Source organism: Leuciscus leuciscus (genome assembly GCF_965113295.1).
Source record: "Leuciscus leuciscus genome assembly, chromosome: 6".
Taxonomy (NCBI): Eukaryota; Metazoa; Chordata; class Actinopteri; order Cypriniformes; family Leuciscidae; genus Leuciscus; species Leuciscus leuciscus.
This window is the reverse complement of record NC_138730.1, coordinates 10,026,138-10,051,408: the sequence shown is the minus strand read 5'-3', so window position 1 is coordinate 10,051,408 and position 25,271 is coordinate 10,026,138. Positions and strand designations below refer to the sequence as shown.

Below are 25,271 nucleotides of genomic sequence, written 5' to 3'. Positions count from 1 at the left end.
TGAGTTTGCTCAGGCTACAGTGGTGTATCTGGGAAAGGTGGTCGGACAGGGGAACGTTCGGCCAGTGAGAGCGAAAGTTCTGGCCATTGACAAATTCCCACGTCCTGTCACTAAAAAAGAATTGATGCGCTTCCTCGGTATGATCGGGTATTACAGGAATTTTTGCTGTAACTTTTCATCTGTCGTTGCCCCACTAACTAACCTGTTGAAGGGTTCAGTTAAATTTAATTGGACTGCTGATTGCCAACACGCATTTGAAACGCCAAGTCTCTCCTGAGTTCTGCACCTGTCCTGGCTGCTCCTAGGCTGGAGGAGCCCTTCCAGCTGCAAGTAGATGCCAGCCAGGTAGGGGCAGGTGCCGTTCTCCTTCAAAAGGATGAGAATGGAATAGATAGACCAGTTTCCTATTTTTCTCGGAAATTTAATCGTCACCAATTTAACTATTCAACAATTGAAAAGGAGGCCCTGGCCCTTATTTGGGCACTCCAACATTTTGATGTTTATGTTGGTGGTGGGTTACACCCTGTGGTGGTCTTCTCTGACCACAATCCTCTTACTTTCCTCTCTTCTCTTCAAAATACTAACCAGCGCTTAATGCGCTGGGCTCTTTTTCTACAGCCTTATAACTTGTCTATTAGGCACATCAAGGGGTCCGAGAACGTCATGGCTGATGCCTTGTCGCGGGCTCTTGATGACTGCTAAGAAGTGTAGTCTCTGGTTCTTTTCTCCTGTCTCCTGTCTTTCCATTCTTAAATTGCTATCCAGGCGCCGGGATCTGCTGGGTGGGAAGGAGGGGGTGGGGGGATTGGGTGGGCTGGGGGGTGAGGTGGGTCATTTCTAGTGGTGGATTGAGGGTTTGGGTGAAGGGTGATGAGAGTTTGGTTTAGTCTAACATTAGTCTTTTGGGGTAACTGGTTAAAAAGGGCAATGGGTTTAGTTATTTAGTGGGGTTTTTTGGGGGTGTAGTTTATTGGGTTTGTTTCTGTGTTTAGTATTGATTGTGGGAAATGGTCTAATGAGTAGAATGTAGTTTTACAGAGTCCCACATGACATGGGTCTCTGTTTTGTGGGGGGAGTGATGTCACGCCCGGCTTTGCCGTGCTGGGTGTGCTTACTCCACCATGGACAGAATGTGTTTGGGCTGTCTCTCTCCTCCCAATCTGAAGGGGGAGCTGTCTGTTTTAGGTCCATCTGACAGCAGCTGATGGGCGGGACTGTTTAAGAACATCTATCTCCTGCCAGTGTCTCTCTCTCTGCTCTGCGCTGCAGGTCTCCGTTTCTGCTCTGGCCTTCTGGCTGGAGGCAGCACTATCCTACTCTTTTTTTTGTTTGTTTTGCATTACACATAGTCAACACTTTACTGATCTGCACTACACTTTTGATTTGCTTTCTTTTGTTTTTCATTTACTGACTTGATACATTTATTGATCCAAAATATGATTTCATTGTATAATTTAATATTCTAATAAATTTTAGCTTTAACAAGCGGTGTGGTCTCCCCCTATGTCATTGCTACTGTGAGCCAGGTAGTCGTGACACAGTGGTTCCCAAAGTGGGGGTCGCAAGATGATTTCTTAAAAAAAAAGTGGAAAAAATATATAGGCCCTATATATTTTTGTTGCAATTAATTTAACCCTTTCGCACGTATGATCACACCGGGTAGATTTTCTGTTTGGCGAGTAAATCTCAAAAGGCTATCCGCCACACTGGCGGGTGAATGTTCATACCAAAATATGAAATTTTCAGCGCACACGCGCTCTTCTGCCTCTAAGAACGAGCAGAGAGAGAGAGAGAGAGAGAGAGAGCGCGAGAGACCCGGCCGCGCGCGCACTCACTATTCAGAGCGGCCCAGCGTCAAGCTTCCCCATACTTTTTGACAAGCGTCCTTGACAGGACGGCCAGAGCTTCTTTGCAGCTCAAGTCGGCGGCGGTGTGTACACAGTTAACGCTCTATCTGTTGACGGCGCTGAGGAAAAAGCTCCCGCCACTGGAAGAAGCGGTCTTGTGTCCTGCTGGCAGTTGGAAGGCTGCGCACCCATCTAAGCCGTGCAGAACGTCTTCAGCACTCGCGGATTGTGCATACTCCGCCGCTGGCCAGGCTGCTTCTGCTTTACACACCATGGCCGTTCTTTTCTCGAGAAAAGGAGTTTTCCCATAGCGTTCGCAACGCAATACTCGTTCCCTTATCTCTCAGGGAACCGAGGTTACGTTCTGTCTTCCCTTCCACATGAGTCAGGTAACAAAACTGACCAAAAAATAAAAAAAATTATTTCACCCCAATGATAGTAATATTTCATATATTTCTCAATTTTTTTTATTATGCATTTTTTATTATGCATTTCAAAATTTGCTCTGAACATTTTTTTACGTTTGTATTCAACATAATAGGCCTACCTTATTATCTCAATTAAAAGTACTGAAATGAATGTATATGTGACAAAAAAAAGGCTGTTTATTATTTTGGCCGGTAAAAAATATGCTTGGCTGGTGGATTTTTTCATCTACCAGTCCCCGTGGCAGGTGAGCCAAAAAGTTAATTTCGGACCCTGGGGCGGGGGAGGTGAGGGGTCGCGGGGCAGCAGCGCATTTGTCATGGGGGTCGCGGGCTAAAAAGTTTGGGAACCCCTGCACTAGGCTATCTGTTTCAGCCGCATATGCCCATTGAAAATGAACGCATTTTAGTACAATTAGATTTTACATTTTAGTACATTAAAGAACCATATATATGTGTATTACTGAGCATTAACATGTGTTTCATGGAGCGGACTAGTTGCCTACAAGTATTGTAATGGTGCACAGTGTTGCCAGATTGGGACAGTGATTTCCACTGAACCCTTTTTTACCCGCACAATCAAATTCAAAACCGCCCAATCTGGCAACACTGATGGTGCAAAAAGTGAAACTTTAGAGGCAGACGATGTACACGATGGACCGCGTACAAACCAATAGGGTGTCGGAATGGTATACGTTTATACCTCTCATCCAACTACAATCAACCTCATTCGCCAGAAGTCAAGGGGATTGTCGCTTCTGGTGATCATAGGTGTGATTGGCAAAGGACAAAAAAGCAGGAAACTATATACGCGGCTAACTCCAGCCAGCTTCTTGTACCCCATGCTTTTCAAGGATGCCATTGACTATGTCTTTGTATGTTGCCCTATCTTCATTGCCCAGGAAGGCATAGTGAAAGATGATGAATGCCCACATGCGCAATGTGTCCAGGCTCACATCCAGCACTGACAGCCACCGGTGTGGGATGTATCGCTCAGGCCGTGAGGATGATGGAAATTTCTCTTGAGGCCATCTCTCATGTCTGCTGACCATTTGTGGTCTATGTGAAGATCTGAGAGCAAACCTTCTACCCAATGCTCGAATGGAGAGCAGAATTTCTTGCTGACATTGTGTATATGGTGGCATGAGTCACCATCTATGTCAAGCATTTGAGGGGCACGCCGATCTCTGATAAGTTTCTCCAGCCCATTTTTGGAGCCTCTCATTACAGCACATGAGTCCATAAGAATGGAGATCAAATTATCCCACGGCAGACCCATCTTTACAAAGAGCTCGTCCAGTTTCTTGAAAAGGGATTCCGCAGTTACAGACACTACCTCCGGGGCTGCTAATGTTGCACAACCATCCTCTGAAGTTTCTCAGACCAGTAGCTAACAAGCACACCCAATATCCTCTTGTACGTTTTGCTTGTCGCCTCATCAATGTTGAGGGAGAAGGGGACACTTCTTATTTCCTGCAGCACTTCATCTTGAATTGTCTTCTTAACATCATAATTGAGCTTGTATGAGGCAGAGGTCCTGTCCATAGTTAGTTCTGCAAGAGCTTTTGGGTCTTATGCCAGCACCTTTGCTAAATCAATAAGACCTGGTGTGATTGATAGAGGAAGTGAGTTCTCAGCAACAAATCCAAGAACTCATCTCAAACTGAGCTGCTTAGTCTTTAGCCATTATCAAGAAACTGCTGAAGCCACATCTCTTTCATCAACAATTGACCCATTAATAGCGCTGATTTTGTATGTTTGACTGAATTGTTTGCTTTATTTCTTATTGTATAGCTTCTTGTATCTTTTACTTATACTTTTATAATGGCTATTATTGATAAAACTGAAATTTAACAAAAAGAGACTGGGTTGAGTTTTGTCATTTTTTTTATTTTATTAAAAATAAACATCTGCAACATTTGTTGTTTAGTACAAATGCATATATTGCCTGGACCATATTAATATGTTAATATTTTTTTAATTTAAACGAAAAGAGGCAGGGTTGAGTTTTATATTTCGTTTTGTTATAAATAGGCTATAGTTATACATGCAGTGAATATAATCAATACGCGTTGCCTGAACCACATTTGTGTGGCTATAATGTTTAAGATTTCTTTAAATGAAAACGAAAAGAGGCATTGTGGTGTTTTATAACACAGTTCGTTTTATTGTTGCCTAAAATGTACATATAGGTGCTGGTCATAAAATTTGAATATAATCAAAAAGTTGATTTATTTCAAGAATTCAACTTAAAGGTATAGCGGAGTCATTACATGTAAAGTGAGATTTCAAGCCTTTATTTGTTATAAATTTGATGATTATGGCTCATCTTACAGCTTATGAAACCCACGAAATCAAAATCCCAGAAAAATAGAATATTACATGAAATCACACAGTAATTACACAGTAATACCATGGTCATTGAACCAGGTTTTGGTTCTTTTGGCAGTGTGGGCAGGTGCAAATCCTGCTGGAAAATGAAGTCAGCATCTCCATAAAGCTTGTCTGCTGAAGGAAGCATGAAGTGCTCTGAAAATGTCCTGGCTGCGTTGAGTGGACAGCACAGTGGACCAACACCAGCCGATGACATGGCTCCCCAGACCAACACAGACTGTGGAAACTTCACACTGGACTTCAAGCATCTTGGATTGTGTGCCTCTCCATTCTTCCTCCAGACTCTGGGACCTTGGCTTCCAAATGAGATAAAAAATTTGCTCTCATCAGAAAAGAGGACTTTGGTCCACTGTGCTTTATTAAATCCAGAGTCAACGCAGCCGTCTACCAGGACATTTTCAGAGCACTTCATGCTTCCTTCATTTTCCAGCAGGATTTGCACCTGCCCACACTGCCAAAAGAACCAAAACCTGGGTCAATGACCATGGTATTACTGTGTGATTTCATGTAATATTCTAATTTTCTGGAATTTTCCTGTTAAGTTGAATTCTTGAAATAAATCAACTTTTTGATGATATTCTAATTTTATGACCAGCACCTGTACAGAGATAACTGGAGTAACAGAGCAAGCCGAGTGACGCTTTGAAGAACGCTGCTGTTCCATTTGCAGAATTACCAGACTCACGTCCTCGGGAGTCTTTCTTGGCAAATCCGATCTTTGCGTACTTGGTATTGAGAAACGCCTAATGTCGACGCTTGTCTTCTTGTGACAAACAGCCACATGCCAAGAAGTAAGAACAAGATCTGCTGTATGTCATACATTGTTGTTTACTATGTTGCTTTCTTCTTCGCATGAAAATTACGTCGAACGCTTCTTTCCCGGCATAGGCTACACCAGTGGTTCTCAATTCCAGTCCTCGTGACCCACTGCTCTGCACATTTTGCATGTCTCTCTTATCTGACACACTCAGTTCAGTTCATGGAGTCTCTCCTAATGAGCTGATGATCTGGTTCAGGTGTGTTAAATAAGGGAGACATACAAAATGTGCAGAGCAGTGGGTCACGAGGACTGGAATTGAGAACCACTGGGCTACACCACGCCTATCAAGTAAGGTACTGTTGGCGGTGGAAACGCAAGCCGGATCAGGGTTTACCGCCCCGAATCGTACTGTACTGTACTGTACTGTACTGTACCGCACCGTTCAGTGGAAATGAGCCATAAGTCTCTTTGGATAAAAGTAGGAGTATTGATTCGGAGAGGAGGGGTGGCCCTAGTAAAATAGGTTGAGAACCACTGCTCTATCGGCAGCGTCCACAACTGACTGGAACAAAAGATTTTGAACTGGACATTTTTTTTTTGTGCAAGTGCATTTATTAATTGAATGCGGATTGAATGAGGTGGATCAAACTAATGGGTAGTTTGGGTTACCAATACCATGGGTTACCAATAAGGTGCACACTGAATTTGGTCCTCCAATTTCAGTCCAAAGAAATAAGTTAATTTGTCTTTTGCTATCTTTAATTTGTCTTCACTTTTTTGTATTTTTTGTTTCACCTTTCTTGAACTAATATTTGTCAATTTAATGTTCTAGGCCTGATGAAAGAAGTGAAAGAGGAAGGTCAAGAAATGAATGAAGTGGAGGACAACTATCATTTCCAGATACCTGAGAATTTCGTAACTGAAGAACCTTTTAGTAATGTACAGTCTGAAAATTTCTTACAAAAAGGACACCTTGGGGATCACATAAAAAAAAAAACCAGAAAGAAGACTTTCACATGCCCTCAATGTAATAAGAGTTTCAATCGTAAAGGACATCTTTATGAACACGTAAGAATTCACACTGGAGAGAAGCCGTTCACGTGCCATCAGTGCGGAAAGAGTTTCACACATCAAGCAAGCCTCTCATGGCACAAGAGGATTCATACATATAAAGAACTTTTCACATGCCAACAGTGTGGGAAAAGTTTCGCAAATACAAGAGAACTTAAGTGTCACATTGGAATCCACACTGAAGAGAATCATTACACATGCCATCAATGTGGTAAGAGTTTCATTCATAGAGGACACCTTAATGATCACCTGAGAGTTCACACTGGAGAGAAGCCGTTTGCATGCCATCACTGTGGAAAGAGTTTCATTCATAGAGGACACCTTAATGATCACATGAGAATTCACACCGGAGAGAAGCCTTTCGCATGCCGTCAGTGTGGAAAGAGTTTCACACATAAAGGAAGCCTTACGTGGCATGAGAAATCACACTGAAGAGGACATTTGACATCAAAGTGGGGAGAATTTCACAAATAAAGAAAATCCTGAGAATAACACAAGAATTCACACTGGAGAGAAGCCTTACACATGCTCATTGTGTGAAAAGAGTTTCACTCGTCAAGTAACCCTTCAGAGTCATGTAGAAACTCATTTGGAAGAGAATCCTTAAATATGCCCTCAATGTGAAAAAAACCCTTTGATCAAGGGAACCCTTGGGAGAAACAAGGCAGTTTTTTTTCTTTACTACTACCACTTTATGAAAAAATTGCCTTTTGCATAAGAATATATTAATATATTAAAATTATATTTTTCATGAAGGCTTAATTCGTTATATTTATATAGCGCTTTTTCTGGGCACTCAAAGCGCTATACATGGAAGGGGGAATCTCCTCAACCACCACCAATGTGCAGCATCCATCTGGATGATGCGACGGCAGCCATATTGCGCCAGAACGCCCACCACACACCAGCTTATTGGTGGAGAGGAGGCAGTGATGAAGCCAATCAAATCCAGTTTAACTGTTAAATGATTACTTATGGAAGATATATGTTATGAAGCAATGTACATTATCATCATACATGTAAATCATTGTAAATAAATGTATTTGACTTGCATGTTTTTCTCTCTACATGTAAATCTTTTCTGTTAAATTAAAAGGAGGCCTGTCAACAAATTCAAATAAAAGCAATACATTTTAAATACTTACATGTAGTTAATGCTTTAACAATTACAGTTCGTTTTAATAACAAACTACATGTGCAAAAGGTGGTTTCCTGCAACAAATATTTTTGAATCACACATAGTAGTAAAATGGATTATGTTCACACCTAAAATTTTGGAGAAGGCAGCAAATGGATAATATTGCTTGCCTTACTTTTTCTACTCAACTCGTTACCAAAAAAAAAAGTTTATTTTGGTGGAGTTGTGCACCATCTGTGAATGTGGGATCTTGAGCTGAATTTGAATTTAGGTAGAAAACAACAACACATTATTCTGCAGAATTCAAAATATAGTTTTTGTAACCAAACAACTTTGATTCCTTTTGACTTCCGTACAATGGTTACCAACATTCTTCTAAATACTTTTCTTTTATGTTCCACAGGAGAAAGTAAATCATACAGGTTTGGAATGGTCCATTATTGGGTGGACTATCCTTTTAACTAATTTTTACACATTACACTTTAAGCCAATTCTTAAATTATGAATTTTGCCCAACTCTAGTGGGGAAACCATCTGGCAAGCATCTGATATTGCATCATAAGTTTTATAACAATGCATGGAAGTGACTTTTGTAGGGAAAAGCCATACTATCAGCCTTGGTTAGTGAAGTCAAATAGGCTTTGTATGTCTCAATGTCCATTTCTATCCACAAAACTCGCCAGAAGTCAAGGTTTAAGGGGTTATTTAAAAAATATATATTCTGGAGCTGCATGCCCGGACCCCCCTGCGCACGGCTTGGTAACAACCTACCGGTAATAGTACCGCTGTTGGAAAATGTTCTAAGGGAAACACTGATCTCTGTTACTTTAATTTCCTATTATCAATGTAAAGCCGCTTTGGAACAATCTACATTGGTGGTTTTATGGTTTGATTTTAGCCAATTTTGTATTTTACAACAGGAAAAACTGAGTGCCCATATTGCAACAACAAACTTTGTAACCTGTTAATGAAAACGTAATGTGAAGCCGCCATTTTAATGACAGACAAAATGCACATTTGCACACATTTGCAGGTCAAAAACCCCGTAACTGCATTTGAGTTTAACACAGAGACTGAGTGATCCTCGTAACCCAGGTAAAAATATATTTCTAAGAAATTTCTTCTTTGATTTATGATTGCTGATACACTTAATTTATTAACATTTAATTATGGTCGCATGGTTAATTCATGTTTACGCTCTTAATATGCACGTATTCGCTAGCTTTATCTAGTACTCTATATTCTCTGGTCTCCGCTCGTCTTCACAAAAAACATCACAGAATCAGATCACTGTGAAATCTTTATATTTTATCATGCAGAATGTAATATGCAATATATATATATATATATATATATATATATATATATATATATATACACTATATTGCCAAAAGTATTGGGACACCCCTCCAAATCATTGAATTCAGGTGTAAAAAATCAAGCACCTAGGCATGCAGACGTTTCTACAGACATATGTGAAAGAATGGGTCGCTCTCAGGAGCTCAGTGAATTCAAGCGTGGTACTGTGATAGGTTGCCACCTGTGCAATAAGTCCATTCGTGAACTTTCCTCACTACTAAATATTCCACGGTAGGGATGGGACGATAACCGGTTTTACGATTAACCACGATAAAATGTCCTGACGGTTAGTATTATCTTTTCAAATTTAATTATCATAACAACCGTGTTTGATTATCGTGATTTTGAAAACTCGCGATAAATCCTGTCCTGCCAGAATCAGTTTGACGCAGGCGCACGCATGCAACATTGTTTTTTTGCACGAGAAGACATGGCAGAAGGCAGTGACAGCGCTCGGGAGATTTTTCAGCCATCCAAGAGGACAAAATCTGAGGTGTGGTCGTATTTTGGATATTACAAGAGCCCTGACGGCAATTTAATCGAGGATGGGCACCCTGTCTGCAGATCTTGCAAGAGGAAAATCGCTGCAAAAGGGGGAAATACGTCGAATCTGCTAAGTCATCTTCGTGACAACCACCCACTCTTATATAGCGAATGCAAGGTAAGTTAACTTTTACCTCAATACCAAAACTAACTTGGGCAAATAATTGGACAATAAATAATGATTAGAGATTAAATATTTCATTATCTCACTTGTGATTAACGCAAAGCTTCCGCGAAGAAAAGGTTTACAGCAAGTGGCTTTGAGCCATAACGAACAAACATGTTCAAACTATTAAGGGTGATATTTAAGGGATAATGTATTGTATTAATTGACAGTAAACTTTTTTTTTTTTTTACCACAGAAATAATTTCAGGGACATGAAATATTGAATTGTGATGAATGTTTTTAAATCTTACCGGTTTCTAAATCCATTATGCACGTTACAGTGTACAAAACAATCGTCAAGACAATATGATCACTTCAACAATATTATAGTATTATTAATACTAAATTACTCTGATTTGATTTTCAATACAATCAAAAACTGAGACGCAAGACATACATCTGAATGAAACCAGAGATCGCTCCCGCGGTGATTCTAGACATGGAGGCGCGCTGTGTTATAATGCGTTGCTATTTATATATATAACAGTCATTATAAGTATTCTAATAGTTTAGTCACCCTGACCCAACCAACATATTTTGTTCATTTAAAGTGTGTGTGTGTGTAAGTGTGTGTGCGTGAGAGAAATGTATTTATTATAAAAATTATTGATATTAATAATAATATTCGGTCATACACACACATGCATAAGTGAGTGAATATTATTATCATTAATGATAATAATACATTTGCTATTTCTTTGTTTACAGAGTGGGCGTGCAGCAGGCAAATGTGATGCTTCTGGTCCCTCGACTCCCTCCTCATCTACAGTTGTGACACAGACACTTGAACAAGCATTTAAAAGGCAGACTGCTTATGCACCCACATCAAAAAATGCACGAGACCTCACTGCAGCCATTTCATATTTCATTGCAAAGGACATGATGCCATTTCAAATTGTTGAGAGGCCTGGTTTTCTGAGGCTGATGAAAGTGGCTGTACCACACTACAAAGTGCCATCACGAAAATATTTTTCCAAAACTGAAATACCAAACCTGTACAACCAGGTCAAAGCTGCTGTTGTAAAAAATTTAGCTCAAGGAACGTGGTTTGCTGCAACTACTGACCTCTGGACTAGTGAAAGCGGTGGTGGTCAACCCTACATAAGCGTCACTATCCATTACCTCACCCCAGACTGGCAACTGGAATCAAACTGCCTCGAAACTCAGTTCTTCCCAGAAGATCACTCAGCTCAAAACATCAGCGAGTTTTTTGAGAACATGCTGGAAGAATGGGGGATCAACAAAAAAGACCTGGTCTGCATAACCACAGACAACGCAACAAACATGATAAAGGCTTTTGAAGAGTTCTCAGAAGTGTGGCTTGGGTGCTTTGGCCATAATTTGAACCTGGCCATCTCAAAGGCTTTGAAAATTCAGAGAGTTGAAAAAGCAGTCAAGGCCTGCCGTCATCTGGTCCAGGGATTTTCACGGAGCTGGAAGAGAAGGCGAGAACTGAGGGAAAAACAAACTGCCCTCAACATGCCACAGAAGGCTCTGATTCATGATGTGGTGACTCAATGGGGATCTACACACAAGATGGTTGAGCGTTTTCTTAGTCAGCAGCAACCAGTCTGTGCAACACTGGCTGGAGAAAGAGGAACATGGCATCTAATGCCCAAGGATACCGAAATAACTGTCATGGAGCAACTGTGCCAGCTCCTCGAACCTCTGAGCAAGTTAACGGATGCACTTGCCTCAGAAACACGAGTAACGCTGTCAGCAATCAAGCCTGTCCTGGACCACATGAATTCTGATGTTTTGGAGGAAAAGGACACAGATACATCCCTGACCAAGGAGATGAAAAATTTAATGAGAGAAGACCTCAAAAATAGATACTCAGAGAAGGCAAAGAGAGTCATGAACATGGCTTGTTTCATTGACCCCCGCTTCAAAAGGAGCGCTTTAGATGAGTCTGAGGCTTCAAAAATTGAAACTGACTGTGTCCAGGAAGCTGTGAAGCTGGCTGAACAAGTCAGGGAAGAACCACAAAGCACCTCCACCAGCAGCAGCATCTCCACCAGCAGCATCGGAGGGGAAAGGCCTAGCCGGGTTGCTGAGTAGGATTACTTCAACGAGGCAGCAAAGAGATGAAGAGGGTCAGATTCCAACCACTCTAGAAGACAGTGTGAAAGGAGAAATCAAAGTCTATCTGTCTCTGCCCCCAATTCCAGCAGAAGAGGATCCACTGGTGTGGTGGAGGGGCCATGCATCAGAGCTGCCTCACCTTGCCAGGGTTGCCAGGAAGCTTTTGTGCATCCCAGCAACCAGCGTGCCATCAGAGAGAGTGTTCAGTGCCAGCGGGCATATTGTCTCTCCTCAAAGAGCACTTCTTAAACCAGACAAAGTAAATCAGGAAACGCCGGCGCAGAGGAGTGCGCAGCGGTAGGCTAGTCAGGCTGAAATCCTGGCTAGCACTTTCTCCAAATTTGGCGTGGTCCCACGCAAGTATCCCTCAAGACTATGAGGCTTGTTTTTATCGCCTGATATCTCGGCGCATCTTCGATCCTGCTGGCAGCTATCTGGTCCAAGGGCGTAGGTTTGGCCTCAGCTTTGGTGGGGACATCCCCCTCCCCCTCCCCTGGAATGAGTTTTCTATATGTAATTAAATAATGAACAAATGAATAAAATACACACGTATCATAGTATGCATTCAACACAACAAATCCATTATTATTATCTATTATTATTATCCATGATTACAGTATTCCATTAATACTAAAATTGTATCTACTATTCTATATCAAATTCTATTGATATATTCTATTCTTAAATATTAAATTCTTAGGCTACACTCACTCACAAATACATTACATAAATAGAATGTAGAAACGAAAAATGTCTCAGATCCACTGTTTATGTTGACTGCAAGATTCTAAGTTAAGGTCAGCTAATTAACATTCAGTGACTTGCTAACGTAGCATTCTATCATGATAGCGTGACTTCTATGAGTCTATCAGTGCTGCACAGCCTAATCAATACTCTTAACCTTAGTTGAAAGATTGCTGCTGCTAGGTTTAACTGTGACAACATGGTAACACATACTATCACCAATCAATACTATTTTCCACAGTAGAATCTGCATTTGAAAGCCTGGTCAGTCACTACTACTGCTAGTTTATTTGTGTGGCTAGTTATTTTGCCTACTTACACTCTGCTTTATGAAAAAGCTTCGTATGTCCCCTTTCTTCTTCTTGGGTGGCATAGCTGATCTATCTACAAAGTACAAAAAGTGGCAAAAAACGGAATATTAAAATGTTTTACTCTGGCCTTTGTATGTGGCAGAGAGACAGCCCTGGTAACTTACCGTCGGCGTCGTCGGCGCGCACGCACACACACACACACACACCACCCGCTCGCTCGCTGCCAGTGCAAGCACAAAAGTAGTCCCGGCCCGCGCGTGTAGCCTGTCAGATACACCGCCGCCAATCAAATTACGGCGTTTCTTGTACTGTCGTTGGTTTGGCCGTTGGAATCGATCCAAATAGCAGCGCAAAGATCCAAATAGCAGTTCAAAGGAGCTTGCTAAATATTGGTGGGGACAAATTTGTCATCTCAAAATATTGATTGGGACTAGTACCTAGCGTCCCCCCCTAAACCTACGCCCATGATCTGGTCCCTGTTGTCGGTAAACTGGATGAGTGTTGTGCTGTGCGCCATTGCCGATCTCGGCTACGTGGAGTGAACCCAGGCCATCTCCAGCCGTTGAGCCGGGCAGTTTCGGCAGCTAACCGCGTCCAGGCTTCAACTAGGTGTGCGCTTGTGAATGCAAGATCAGTGATGAATAAGTCGTTTATTCTTAAGGACTTCTTCAATACGCATTCATTGGATTTATTTTTTATTACGGAAACATGGATTAACCTGGGTGAGTCCATTGCCTTTTCGGAACTGTTACCTCCTGAGTGTACTTTTATTAATACACCGCGTACGACTGGACGTGGAGGAGAAATTGCCACAATATTAAGGAGTCGCTTATATTGTGAGCCATTGTCGATGGCTTTTACTTAATTTGAGCTAAGCTGTTTTGAACTGGGTGCGCGAAATCCTGTTCTGTGTGCGGTGATATACCGGCCGCCAAAGCATAATCATGATTTTATTAAGGATTTTTCTGATTTTATTGCTGTTATAAGGACAAATTATGATAAGATTCTAATTGTTGGTGATTTTAATGTACACGTCTGTTGCCCTTCAAAAGCTATGGCGAAAGAGTTTTTAGATTTGATTGATGGTTTTAATTTAATTCAACATGTTGCAGGATCCACACAAATACATGGGCATTTATTGGATCTTGTACTGTCCTATGGGTTGCCTATTAATAATGTATTAGTGTCTGATGCTATTTTTTCGGATCATTGTCCTGTCACGTTTGATTTTGTTTTCAACAATTTTGTAAAATCACCCGCTCCCGTGCGTTATGGTCGCACTTTTAAACCCGACACCTCCTCGTGTTTTTCTTCCTTGTTTGCTGCTCATGTGCAAGCAAACAGTAGCTCCACTGCCTCTGACACAGAGCTATTAACAAATGTTTTTCTGTCCACCTGTTCTGAGGTCCTGGACACTGTAGCTCCAATAAGAGCAATTTGCCCAAGACTAAAGCCTGAGCCATGGCACTGTGAAGTCACGCGCGCAGCCAGGCGAGAGTGTAGAAGGGCAGAGCGTCGGTGGAAAAAGGATGGGCTGCAGGTGTCCTATCAGATTTTACAGGACAGCTGGAGAAACTCAAAAAATTGTTAAAGTTAAACAAACACAATATTTTTCAGAAATAGTTTCTCAAAATGTCAAAAATCCACGTGTTCTTTTTAAAACCATTGGGTCTGTGTTGAACCCTCCACAATCCACTTCTATTGAATTTTCGCCTGATACTTGTGAACAATTTTTGGCCTTTTTTAACAGTAAAGTTTTAAATCGTCGCTGTCGGGCGGAATCCTCGTATCTCCAAAACCATTATTTTTCAGGAAATTAAAAAAACTGCATATTTTTTGAGTTATTAAACATTGTATCGTTAAAGTTGGTATTATACCTTATATTGCTATCATATACTGTTGTATACCAACATTAACACAACATTTCCCTAAAATCATGTTTAATCGGAGATACGAGATTTATGACTTGGGAGCGGGGAGATACGAGGTTACGCTGTCATTGATTAGAATGGAACGGACACAGACGGCGCTGCTGCCAGCAGTGTTTATCACAGTCTGCGGTCGCGTTCAGCCTTTTGATAAGAGATAAGGCTTTAAGAGCTATTCAAATCTAATGATTGTGGTTACATACATCTTCCTAAACTCCATTTTAAACGTTTAAGAGATATGAGTGATGCAATACCAAAATATTAGGCTGTCTAAAATAGGCGGAAATTAATCTGCACGCAAACAAAATCGGCGGTCGCGTTGAGCCTTTTGACAAGAGAAAAGGCTTCAATAGTTAATCAAAGCTAACGACCGTGGTTACATACATCTTCCTAAACTCCATTTTAAAGGTTTAAGAGCTATAAGTGAAGCAGAACAAAAAATGATGAGCTGACTAACGTTGTCTCATAGGTGGAAATTTGCCTAATCTGCACGCAAACTTACCTCCGTGGCTCACGGGCTTCCTTCTGCACCGAAGCATTACAGCTATCGATTTTTAACAAAACAAGCCAACTCAAATGTATGTAACCTAACTATTTTCACTCGTTATTGTCTAAAAAACAGACAGAGTTATCCAAAAATAGGCTTATACTGGCGCCCGTAGACAGACCCTTTTTCTCCCATAAATAAAACCTGCTACTTGGGGTATTTTACATGCACAGTGCCAACTTCGAGTCAGTAAAATAATAATAAAAACAATCATTTAAAGCTGGTATCCAAAACATTTAATTCAATTCAAGTATAATATTAGATACATTTTAAAACTTCAATGCACTTGTATAATAAGCCTAATAATAAGCCTAGTAATACGTAGACATTTAAAATGCATCAATAACTGATATCATAGTTTAACACAGATAAAATCAGAGTTAAGGCTTGCTTTACGTGTTGCTCGACGAGGGTTTCTTAATCGTTGCGAGTTTCAATCCTGAGGAGACAAAATGCCGCGAGGCTCCCGCCGTGGAGTGAAGAAGAGGTGGAGTTACGAGGATTCTCAGACAGTTGAAGTGTCCAATGGAGTTACGAGATTTGCTCTCAAGCTATTTTCAACACTTTAGATTGGTTAATAATTTGTAAAAATAACAGAACCACGTGGGGACTGACCAATAGCATCGATTTGTGAAAAAATATGAAATTGACCAAATTTGGACATACGAGGTTTCCGCCCGACAGCGACGAAATATCAGAGCCAATATATTGCCCCTTTCTTTAAACTTTTCCTTAAACATGGATTGTTCAGATATTTTTTGTCAGTTTGAGCTAGTTTCAATGTTATCTCTTACAAAGATTATCAATCAAATTAAACCCTCCACATCCTCTACGGACCCTGTCCCTCCACACTTTTTTAAGGATGTGTGGGAAACGATTGGCTCTCATGTTGAGGAAATTATAAATAGTAGCCTGTCTTCTGGAGTTGTGCCTGCATTTTGTAAAAAAGCAGTGATTGAGCCACTGATTAAGAAAGCTGGACTTGAGTCCACAAATGCTTCAAATTATCGCCCTATTTCAAAGCTTCCATTTTTATCGAAAATTTTTGAAAAATGTGTATTTTTGCAGCGACAGTCTTTTCTGGAGGCACATGGCATCTTGGATATTTTTCAGTCAGGTTTTAAAGTATTTCATAGCACTGAGTCTGCACTTTTAAAGGTTTTTAATGACCTGTTTTTAATGACAGATTCTGGTGATTCAGCCATTTTAGTGCTTTTAGATCTCACTGCTGCTTTCGACACAGTTGATCACAAAATTATTTTATCTCGTCTGGAAAACTGTGTGGGAGTCAGGGGGACTGCTCTAAAGTGGTTCCAGTCATATCTTTCAGAGAGATGCTTTTTTGTTAAAATGGGGGACTCTACTTCATCAACTGCGCCTTTTAACTGTGGGGTCCCCCAGGGATCAATTCTTGGTCCTATTCTTTTTGCATTATACCTCCTTCCACTTGGAATGGTTTTTAAGAAGCATGGCATCTCCTATCATCTTTATGCTGATGATTGTCAAATTTATATGCCAATCAGAAAGCATGAAGGCAGCCCCCTGACACCCCTACTTGAATGTTTAAATGACGTCAAAGCGTGGTTGGCCCAAAATTTTTTACAATTAAATGAGAGTAAAACAGAGATTATGCAGTTTGGCCCCAATAACCCCATGATAGATTTGGGTCCCCTCAATGATTTTGTGCATCCTGTTGTAACTAACCTTGGGGTAAAAATAGATTTTAAACTTAACAAACAAATAAATGCAGTAGTGAAATCTAGTTTTTATCATCTTCGCCTTTTAGCCAAAGTTAAACCGTTTTTGTCTTTTAACAGTCTTGAACAAGCTACACATGCTTTTATTTCTTCTCGTTTAGACTACTGTAATGCAATTTATATCGGTATAAATCAAAACGCACTTTCACGCTTACAGTTAGTCCAAAATTCTGCAGCACGTCTTTTAACAGGAACCAAAAAGCGCGCTCATATATCTCCAATTCTTGCCTCATTGCACTGGGTTCCTGTTCGTTTTAGGATTGATTTTAAGATTTTATTGTTTGTTTTTAAAGCTGTGAATGGACTGGCCCCAAAATATATCTCGGACCTAATCCAAATTTATAAGCCAGCGAGGACACTGAGGTCAGAGGGCCAGCTCCAGCTTGCGGTCCCCAAGTCAAGACTTAAAACTCGGGGGGACAGGGCCTTTTCTGTGGTTGGACCTAAACTCTGGAACGCTCTGCCCCTCCATATCCGAACTGCCCCTACAGTTGAGTGTTTTAAGGCTCGTCTAAAGACTCATTTTTATTCTTTGGCATTTAACTCCGCGTGAGTGGTGTGGTCCTTTGTGGTGTTCTCTGTGGTATGACCCTGATGTTCTTATTTTGTTTTAATAATTTTATATTAATTGTTTTGTATGTTCTGAGTCTTTTGTGCAGCACTTTGGAAACTTTGTGTTTGTAAAATGTGCTATAGAAATAAAGCTGATTGATTGATTGATTGATTGATTGATTGATTGATTGATTGATTGATTGATAAATATGCTGACATTTTTGCATTTCAATCTCAAGTGAACAAAGATGCATATATAACAGGATGTTAGGTCAGCTGCACTTTTTTCTTTAGAAGAAGAGAACAGACATACAACCAATCATTGCTGTTCATTTGATTTGTTTACATATGGTTGTATTGTTGTTACATGATGCACAGATTGCTTTACTTGTGTTGTTTTTATGTGTGCATTTGATGTTCTTATTTAAGGTACTGTTCATTAAAACCTGCACTAGGAAAACGTATACCTCTCAGGGCTCCATGTTAATTTAATGTTTATGCTTAAAAAAGTGCATATAGCTGCTAATTGTATTTGTTGTTTGTTGATTTTCAAAAAATAAAACTTGTTCAAATGTTTTCAGTGTGTGTATCAGTTCTTTTTTAACATTTCCATCTCATTTTAACAAAACCGTGATAATATTGATAATCGTGATAACTTTGGTCACTATAATCGTGATATGAAATTTTCATACCGTCCCATCCCTATTCCACGGTCAACTGTTAGTGGTATTATAACAAAGTGGAAGCAATTGGGAACAACAGCAACTCAGAGTGGGGCTAGCGGATGCTGAGGCACAGTGCGCAGAAGTCGCCAACTTTTTACAGAGGGAATAGCTACAGACCTCCAAACTTCGTGTGGCCTTCAGATTAGCTCAATAACAGTGTGTAGAGAGCTTCATGTAATGGGTTTTCATGGCCAAGCAGCTGCATCCAAGCCTTACATCACCAAGTCACAGTTTTCTCCAGAGCGGCTAGATATATTAATGAGCTAAATTTTGTTTTACAACAAAAATGAACCATCACTGAACTTACTTAAGCAAGACTATTTTCTTATAGTAACAAACTTTTTTTGCATTATTTTCCTGTTATCATTGTTATCACCAAGTGCAATACAAAGTGTTGGATGCAGTGGTGTAAAGTACGCCGCCACTGGACTCTAGGGGACCTATTTTAACGATCTAACCGCATAGTCTAAAGCGCACTGTGCAAGAGCACATAGGGTGAGTCCGAATCCACTTTTGCTACTTTAACAACGGTAAAAATGGTCGGTGCGAATGGTCTAAAAGGGCTGTCCCTATTCTCTTAATGAGTAATGGGTGTATTTTGGGCATAGCGTGAAATAAACCAACCAGAGTCTCATCTCCCATTCCCTTTAAAAACCAGTTGGTGGTTAAAGCGCGCGAGCAGACCATCTGTAAATTAGCTCAACTATTAAAGGTGGGATATTTTTTTTCTAATGAAAGAGTGCCTTTCTTTGTGATTTTAAAATAACTGAAGGAAACGGCTCACTTTCAGCAGTTATTTTGTTATTTGTTAGGGTGCGATTTCGGATTCAGCCCAGGGCCGCTTTTCCCAAAAGCGTTGTGGGCATAGGGTAGGGAATTAGGCCCTGGATTATTCAGATTTTCATAGAAGTCATTGTTGGTTGAGAAACGCAACCATTTTAGTTATTTAGGGTCAAGATTTGTTTTACAAATTACTACTTTCCGCCATTTTCTTTGAAAACTCTCTTGTCTATCGCTTAGCTGGCCTGACGATTCTCTGCGTGAGCTCTCAACCAATGATACTGCGGTAAAGCCAGCCGCCACCCCGAAATACACTGTCAAACTAGCCGCCGCTATATTTGGCAGTTCGCGCATACTCTAGCTATTACGGTAAGACCGTCAGACCGTCATCTGGATTGACAACAATTGATCTTCCTTCCGGCTAAGGCTATTTCACATTAATTTATTTATTCTGTCTGTCTGTCTGTCTGTCTGTCTGTCAATTTATCTATCTGTCTGTCCGTCCGTCCGTCCGTCCGTCTCTCTGTCTGTCTGTCTATCTATCTGTCTATCTGTCTGTCTGTCTGTCTGTCTGTCCGTCCGTCTGTCTCTCTGTCTGTCTGTCTATCTATCTGTCTATCTGTCTGTCTGTATGTCCGTCCGTCCGTCCGTCCGTCCGTCCGTCCGTCTGTCTCTCTGTCTGTCTGTCTGTCTATCTATCTGTCTATCTGTCTGTCTGTCTGTCTGTCTGTCTGTCTGTCTGTCTGTCCGTCTGTCTGTCTCTCTGTCTATCTATCTGTCTGTCTGTCTGTCTGTCTGTCTGTCTCTCTGTCTGTCTGTCTGTCTCTCTGTCTGTCTGTCTATCTATCTGTCTATCTATCTGTCTGTCTGTCTGTCAATCTATCTGTCTGTCTATCTATCTGTCTGTCTGTCTGTCTGTCTGTCTGTCTCTGTCTGTCTGTCTGTCTATCTATCTATCTGTCGATCTATCTATCTGTCTATCTATCTATCTATCATGTATCTGTCTATTTATAATTATCTATCGATCCATCCATCTATCCATCCTAAAATAATAATATACTGTTGTGTCTATACATTCAGAAAATCATATTTGAAAAAAATCCTAGTTTACACAGCCCAATTTCACCTGAGATGGAGAGAACACCTTCTCACCATGTCACCTGCACAGTTTCAGGACATTCTGATGTTGTATTACAAAATAAGAGCCCTCCAAAATTCATAAATATGCTGTTGTGTCTATACATTCAGAAAATCATTAAAAAAAAAATTCCTAGTTTACACAGCCCAATTTCACTTCAGATGGAGAGAACACCTTCTCACCGTGTCACCTGCACAGTTTCAGGACATTCTGATGTTGCATTACAAAATAAGAGCCCTCCAAAATACATAAATACGCTGTTTTGGCTTTACACTCAGAAAATCATAAAAAAAAAATCCTAGTTTACACAGCCCAATTTCACCTCAGATGGAGAGTACACCTTCTCACCGTGTCACCTGCACAGTTTCAGGACATTCTGATGTTGTATTACAAAATAAAAGCCCTCCAAAATTCATAAATACGCTGTTGCGTCTATACATTCAGAAAATCATTTTTTTTTAAATCCTAGTTTACACAGCCCAATTTCACCTCAGATGGAGAGTACACCTTCTCACCGTGTAACCTGCACAGTTTCAGGACATTCTGATGTTGTATTACAAAATAAGAGCACAGTGTCACATATGAAATGACAACAGATTCTGATGTTGAATTTCACATGTAAAATTGTTTAATGGCTATTTACAAATTATTTTCAAAAACACTCAATATTACACAAAATATTTAAAGGGACACAGACTGGAACTAGCAACAATAAAATAAAATAAAAATAAAAATTGCAAAATTTAAATAAAATAAAATCACTTTTCTAAGAACACAAAATGCAGTCCCAGTCATTGACTCTGGCATGTTCAAGCTCCCCTTCAGACATGCCGAGGCACTCTTCATGGTACCACCTCTCGCAGGTATCACACTGGATCTAGAAAGTAATAAGTTGGAAATATCACTGATCTGCTACAAACACAGATCCACGGTTTTATATTGTTACTGATTTTTTACTTTCCAATTCATCTTTCACAAGTGAAAAAAACAAACATACCCAGTTTATCATAGGAGGCCCACTTCCACTTGGCTTTTTCAGAGAGCACATGGCACAGTTATTGGCCTCATCAAACACTAAAATATTAAAGTATAAACAGAAATAAAGTGGTAACACAAACATAAGCTGTTTATAGCTCAATGTCCTTGTTTAATTGAAAAGCCTTAAAATTGTAACATCACATACTGCAAAAAACTGCATACATTTCATTTGTTCTGTACTAAACCATAACCAATGAGATATTCAGGTTATTACAAAATGCAGCCTTTAAACCAGGCTTTAAAATATTGTATAACCTCTAGTGAAAATAACAATATGTGTAACTGGTGTCAAGACAGTACCATTAATAAACAGTCCATTTACATCCCTTTCATTCTTGTTAACCTCTTCATATCACTGTATATCTATGACCAGATTACATCAGTATTACTGTGCTGTTGTGTCTGTGTTTTGCCTCTTATTAATATTCTGCTTAACGCTGCAAAGAACAACATTCTTTGGTGAAAGAGTTATTGGTAACGCTTTAGATTACAGCCCGGAAAGTACTGCGTAATTAAAGCGATTTTACATTGTAACTTCCTGTTACTATAGTGTACCTATAAAGTACTTACATGTAAGTATAAGGGAACAACATGTGAAGTTTGGGGAGTAACGGGGTAACAACCAGGAGAATTCTTATTTTTTATATACTGTAAGTATTATAGATCTAAGGGGTACTTATTCTACTATTATGATATAACAATCACATTATAATATTGGGACCAATATATAAAGGTTTCCAAGTCAGTATTATGAGATTGTCTGTATGTATTTTTTATTGTACTTACCCTGTAACTACATGGAACAAGAGTATATTTCCAAGTATTTAAAAAAAAAAATGCAATAGTTTTAGCTTTACTTGCCTTTAAGCATGTAAGCCCAAACTTAAACATCTGCTCCCAAATGCAAGATTGTTTGAATCATAATAGTAGAATAAGTACCCCTTAGTTCTATAATACTTACAGTACAAATATTTTATTCATTCTCCTGGTTTTTACCCCTTTATTCCCCAAACTTTGCATATTGTTCCCTTATACTTACATGCAAGTACTTCATAGGTACACTATAATTACCTAAAGTTACGCTGTAAATTCAGATTAATTACGCAGTACTTTCCGGGCTGTAATCTAAAGTGTTAGCAATTAAATATAGGATTTTTGTTTCTGTGCATGTTATGAAATCTTTACAGCTTCTTGTAGTTTTTTTAAAACAGCTATAATCTGTTCTGTGTTGTGGGTACCAACTCCCATATGTTGACCCGAAATCACTGCTCACCACGGCTTCATAGGCCGTAATGTGGTCATATGACTTAAATGTAATTAAATCATTAAAAATAAATTGCAAGTTTACGAGTTTAAGGTCTGTTTCACCTCTGATGGAGGTGTTATTAAATGTAACAGACACCCCCTAATGCAGAGAGACATATTACATAAATCTGTGTGACTACTGTACGATTGTAGTAGATATTTGATTTTAATATAGATTTGTATCTTTTGAGCTGTATTACTCTGTGATACTACTCTGACAACCCTACATTTTGTGGTGACTTTAATGTAATAGTATACAACCTGGCTATGAGTGGCAACTCTTAAATGGTCTGAACTCTCTCTTCACTGCACTGTGAAATTCCTTTTATAACGGTATCATTTCCTATAAAGCTGCATTAAAGATTTTTTTTATTCAAATTACTTCATTGAAGTTTTACCAAAGAAAATATTTTTTTTTCTACTACTGTTCACACTTGACTTCTGCATTGTGTATTTGAATGCTGTCTACAGTATATTTTGTAAAGCTGAATTTTATTTTGTATTACTCTACACAACAGACAAACACTTGCTTTACAAACCTGATTCTTGCAGTATCTGGAGAGCCATCATTTTTCTCTCTCGAGCCATTTCCTTTTTCGATGTCCCAAAATTTAAAACTGGATCAGCCAGAAATGCCCTCATGATTTCCTTAGCCATCTAAACAAACAATACTATTTAAAAGCATCATCTGGACTGTGTCAGACTCCAGCATATGTTAGCATTTACAATACCCCAATTATTTTGTATAATGTCATTTTGTACTACAATGTGTATAAATTGTTGAAACACAAACATTAACTTAATTTACAGAAAAAAACAGAGAGATAGGTATTACAACACTTCACATACCAAGATGACAATGACCCCACAGCTACTGGCATCCCGCTGGAATGGATGTTTCAGAACTCCTCCTTTCCATTTGATGTCCACCCACTCTGTTTTGCCATGGATCGTTTTCCTCACATTTAGGTACTCACTGTATGCGATGTATTACGTGAATATGTATTAATTAGGAAAAGAGTACAGAAAGTATGGTTTCAAATTGAAACTATATTCTAAACATTTAAGAATATAGTTATTATTATGGAAAGTCTAAGTTCACCCAAATAATTTTCTTTAAATCTTAATTTCATTCCTGAGTATAGACTAAAACAAATTATTTTCATTGCTTTTCTCAACGCAACAGTCATAAGTAATCAGCTTTTATCTACAAGGTATGGAATGTAAATAAAATATATTACTTTATTGTAATACAAAGTCTTTGCAATGTCTCCTTAAATATTGATATGATTAACCATTAAGCAAACTGGTCGGTAAATACTTAAATATTAAATATATTAATAATATTAAATAAATGTAGCATACTACCCTAACATCATCTGCATGCCCCTAATCAGGAGACACTCATTGTTAGGTTAATTTATGTTATGCTCCAACCTTTAGGGCTTATGCTACTGGGATAAATTCTTTAGCTGGAGGGAGTTCAACATCCATTAGTTAAAGAAATATTACACAATGTCCATATGAAAAAGATTGCAAAGTAATAAAACCCTTTGGGCATTAACATGCACCACGAAAAACAAACATATATGGATTATAAATTATACTACCAGTATAAACACCTTAAAGTATACAAACAATTTAAATGGAGAGAGGTGGACCCCTTATTAGTAGGGAGGGAACGAAATCTCTTCAGTGCAGCAAAACTACAGGCAAATAGCCATAGAATGTGGCTTGAGGATGTAATGAGTCATACAAAGAATACCTGAATTTTTTGGCTGCACGAATGGAATCAGCTTTCTCCGAGTAACTTTTTGAGGGATCTACCAGGTACACAGTGTGCTTGACCGCATTTATGTACTGAAAATGAAAAGTGGGGAGAATGTACATCTTTTTAATAATATTCCAGACACTGTAAATAATGACAGATCTCATTCAGCTACTCACCAGAAGTTTCCAGTGGACCTTTCTGATGTTCACAAATGAAACAATTGCCTGGTAATTGTTGAAGTTTACCTAATGAAGAAGATAAATAATAATTACCTTTGCATTTTAAACCATCATTAAGTATATTTACCTTTTTAAAGCAAGATGGAAAGCAGGCAAATTTGTTATGTAATTTTGCAATAGATTATGTATTATTTTTCATGTGTAAGCCTTATAATATTAGTCCCTGCAAACACACACACAAATTTGCAAATTCACACTATAGTCCAGCCACTGTGATCACCTTTGACAAACTCTGCCGGGCAATCTGCGTACTGTCCCCATTCAGAATCCCCCATGCTGTATAGTGATTTAGAATGTATATGGACTTCCCCATCTCCAGTTGATTGACAGCAAGATGAAACAGTCCTTCAATGATCTACATGTTGGGGAAATGTTTTTATTTATTTTAAGTTGCATTATAAATTAGGAATACAATGTTAAGAAGACATCAAACATATCTGTTTAAATTATAAGGATACACAATTAAAACGGCAATTTACCCTGTAACATCAGTCAGATTTGCTGTAATTTGTGAATTTTTTTATTTTTTAATGTGTTGTATTACAACCATTCATTTCAATATTTAAATTTTTAAACTAAAAAACACATTTCCAAAAAACACATGGGTAACTTACCATGTTTATGATAAAACATTACAATAATTGCCCA

The 25,271-nt window shown here is 39.2% G+C and overlaps 1 protein-coding gene across 1 annotated transcript; it reads right to left on the bottom strand.

Annotated features, from left to right (window-relative positions):
- Positions 1-20,229: 20,229 nt before the first annotated feature.
- LOC309502164 (uncharacterized protein) lies at positions 20,230-24,625 on the bottom strand. Its single transcript, XM_082174432.1, has 6 exons — positions 24,561-24,625; positions 24,379-24,473; positions 23,463-23,589; positions 23,153-23,270; positions 21,268-21,344; positions 20,230-21,147 (listed from the first exon to the last, which is right to left on the bottom strand). Exons 4-6 carry the CDS (start codon positions 23,268-23,270, stop codon positions 21,037-21,039), a joined length of 306 nt encoding a protein of 101 aa, XP_082030558.1. The 5' UTR covers positions 23,463-23,589; positions 24,379-24,473; positions 24,561-24,625; the 3' UTR covers positions 20,230-21,036.
- Positions 24,626-25,271: the final 646 nt, after the last annotated feature.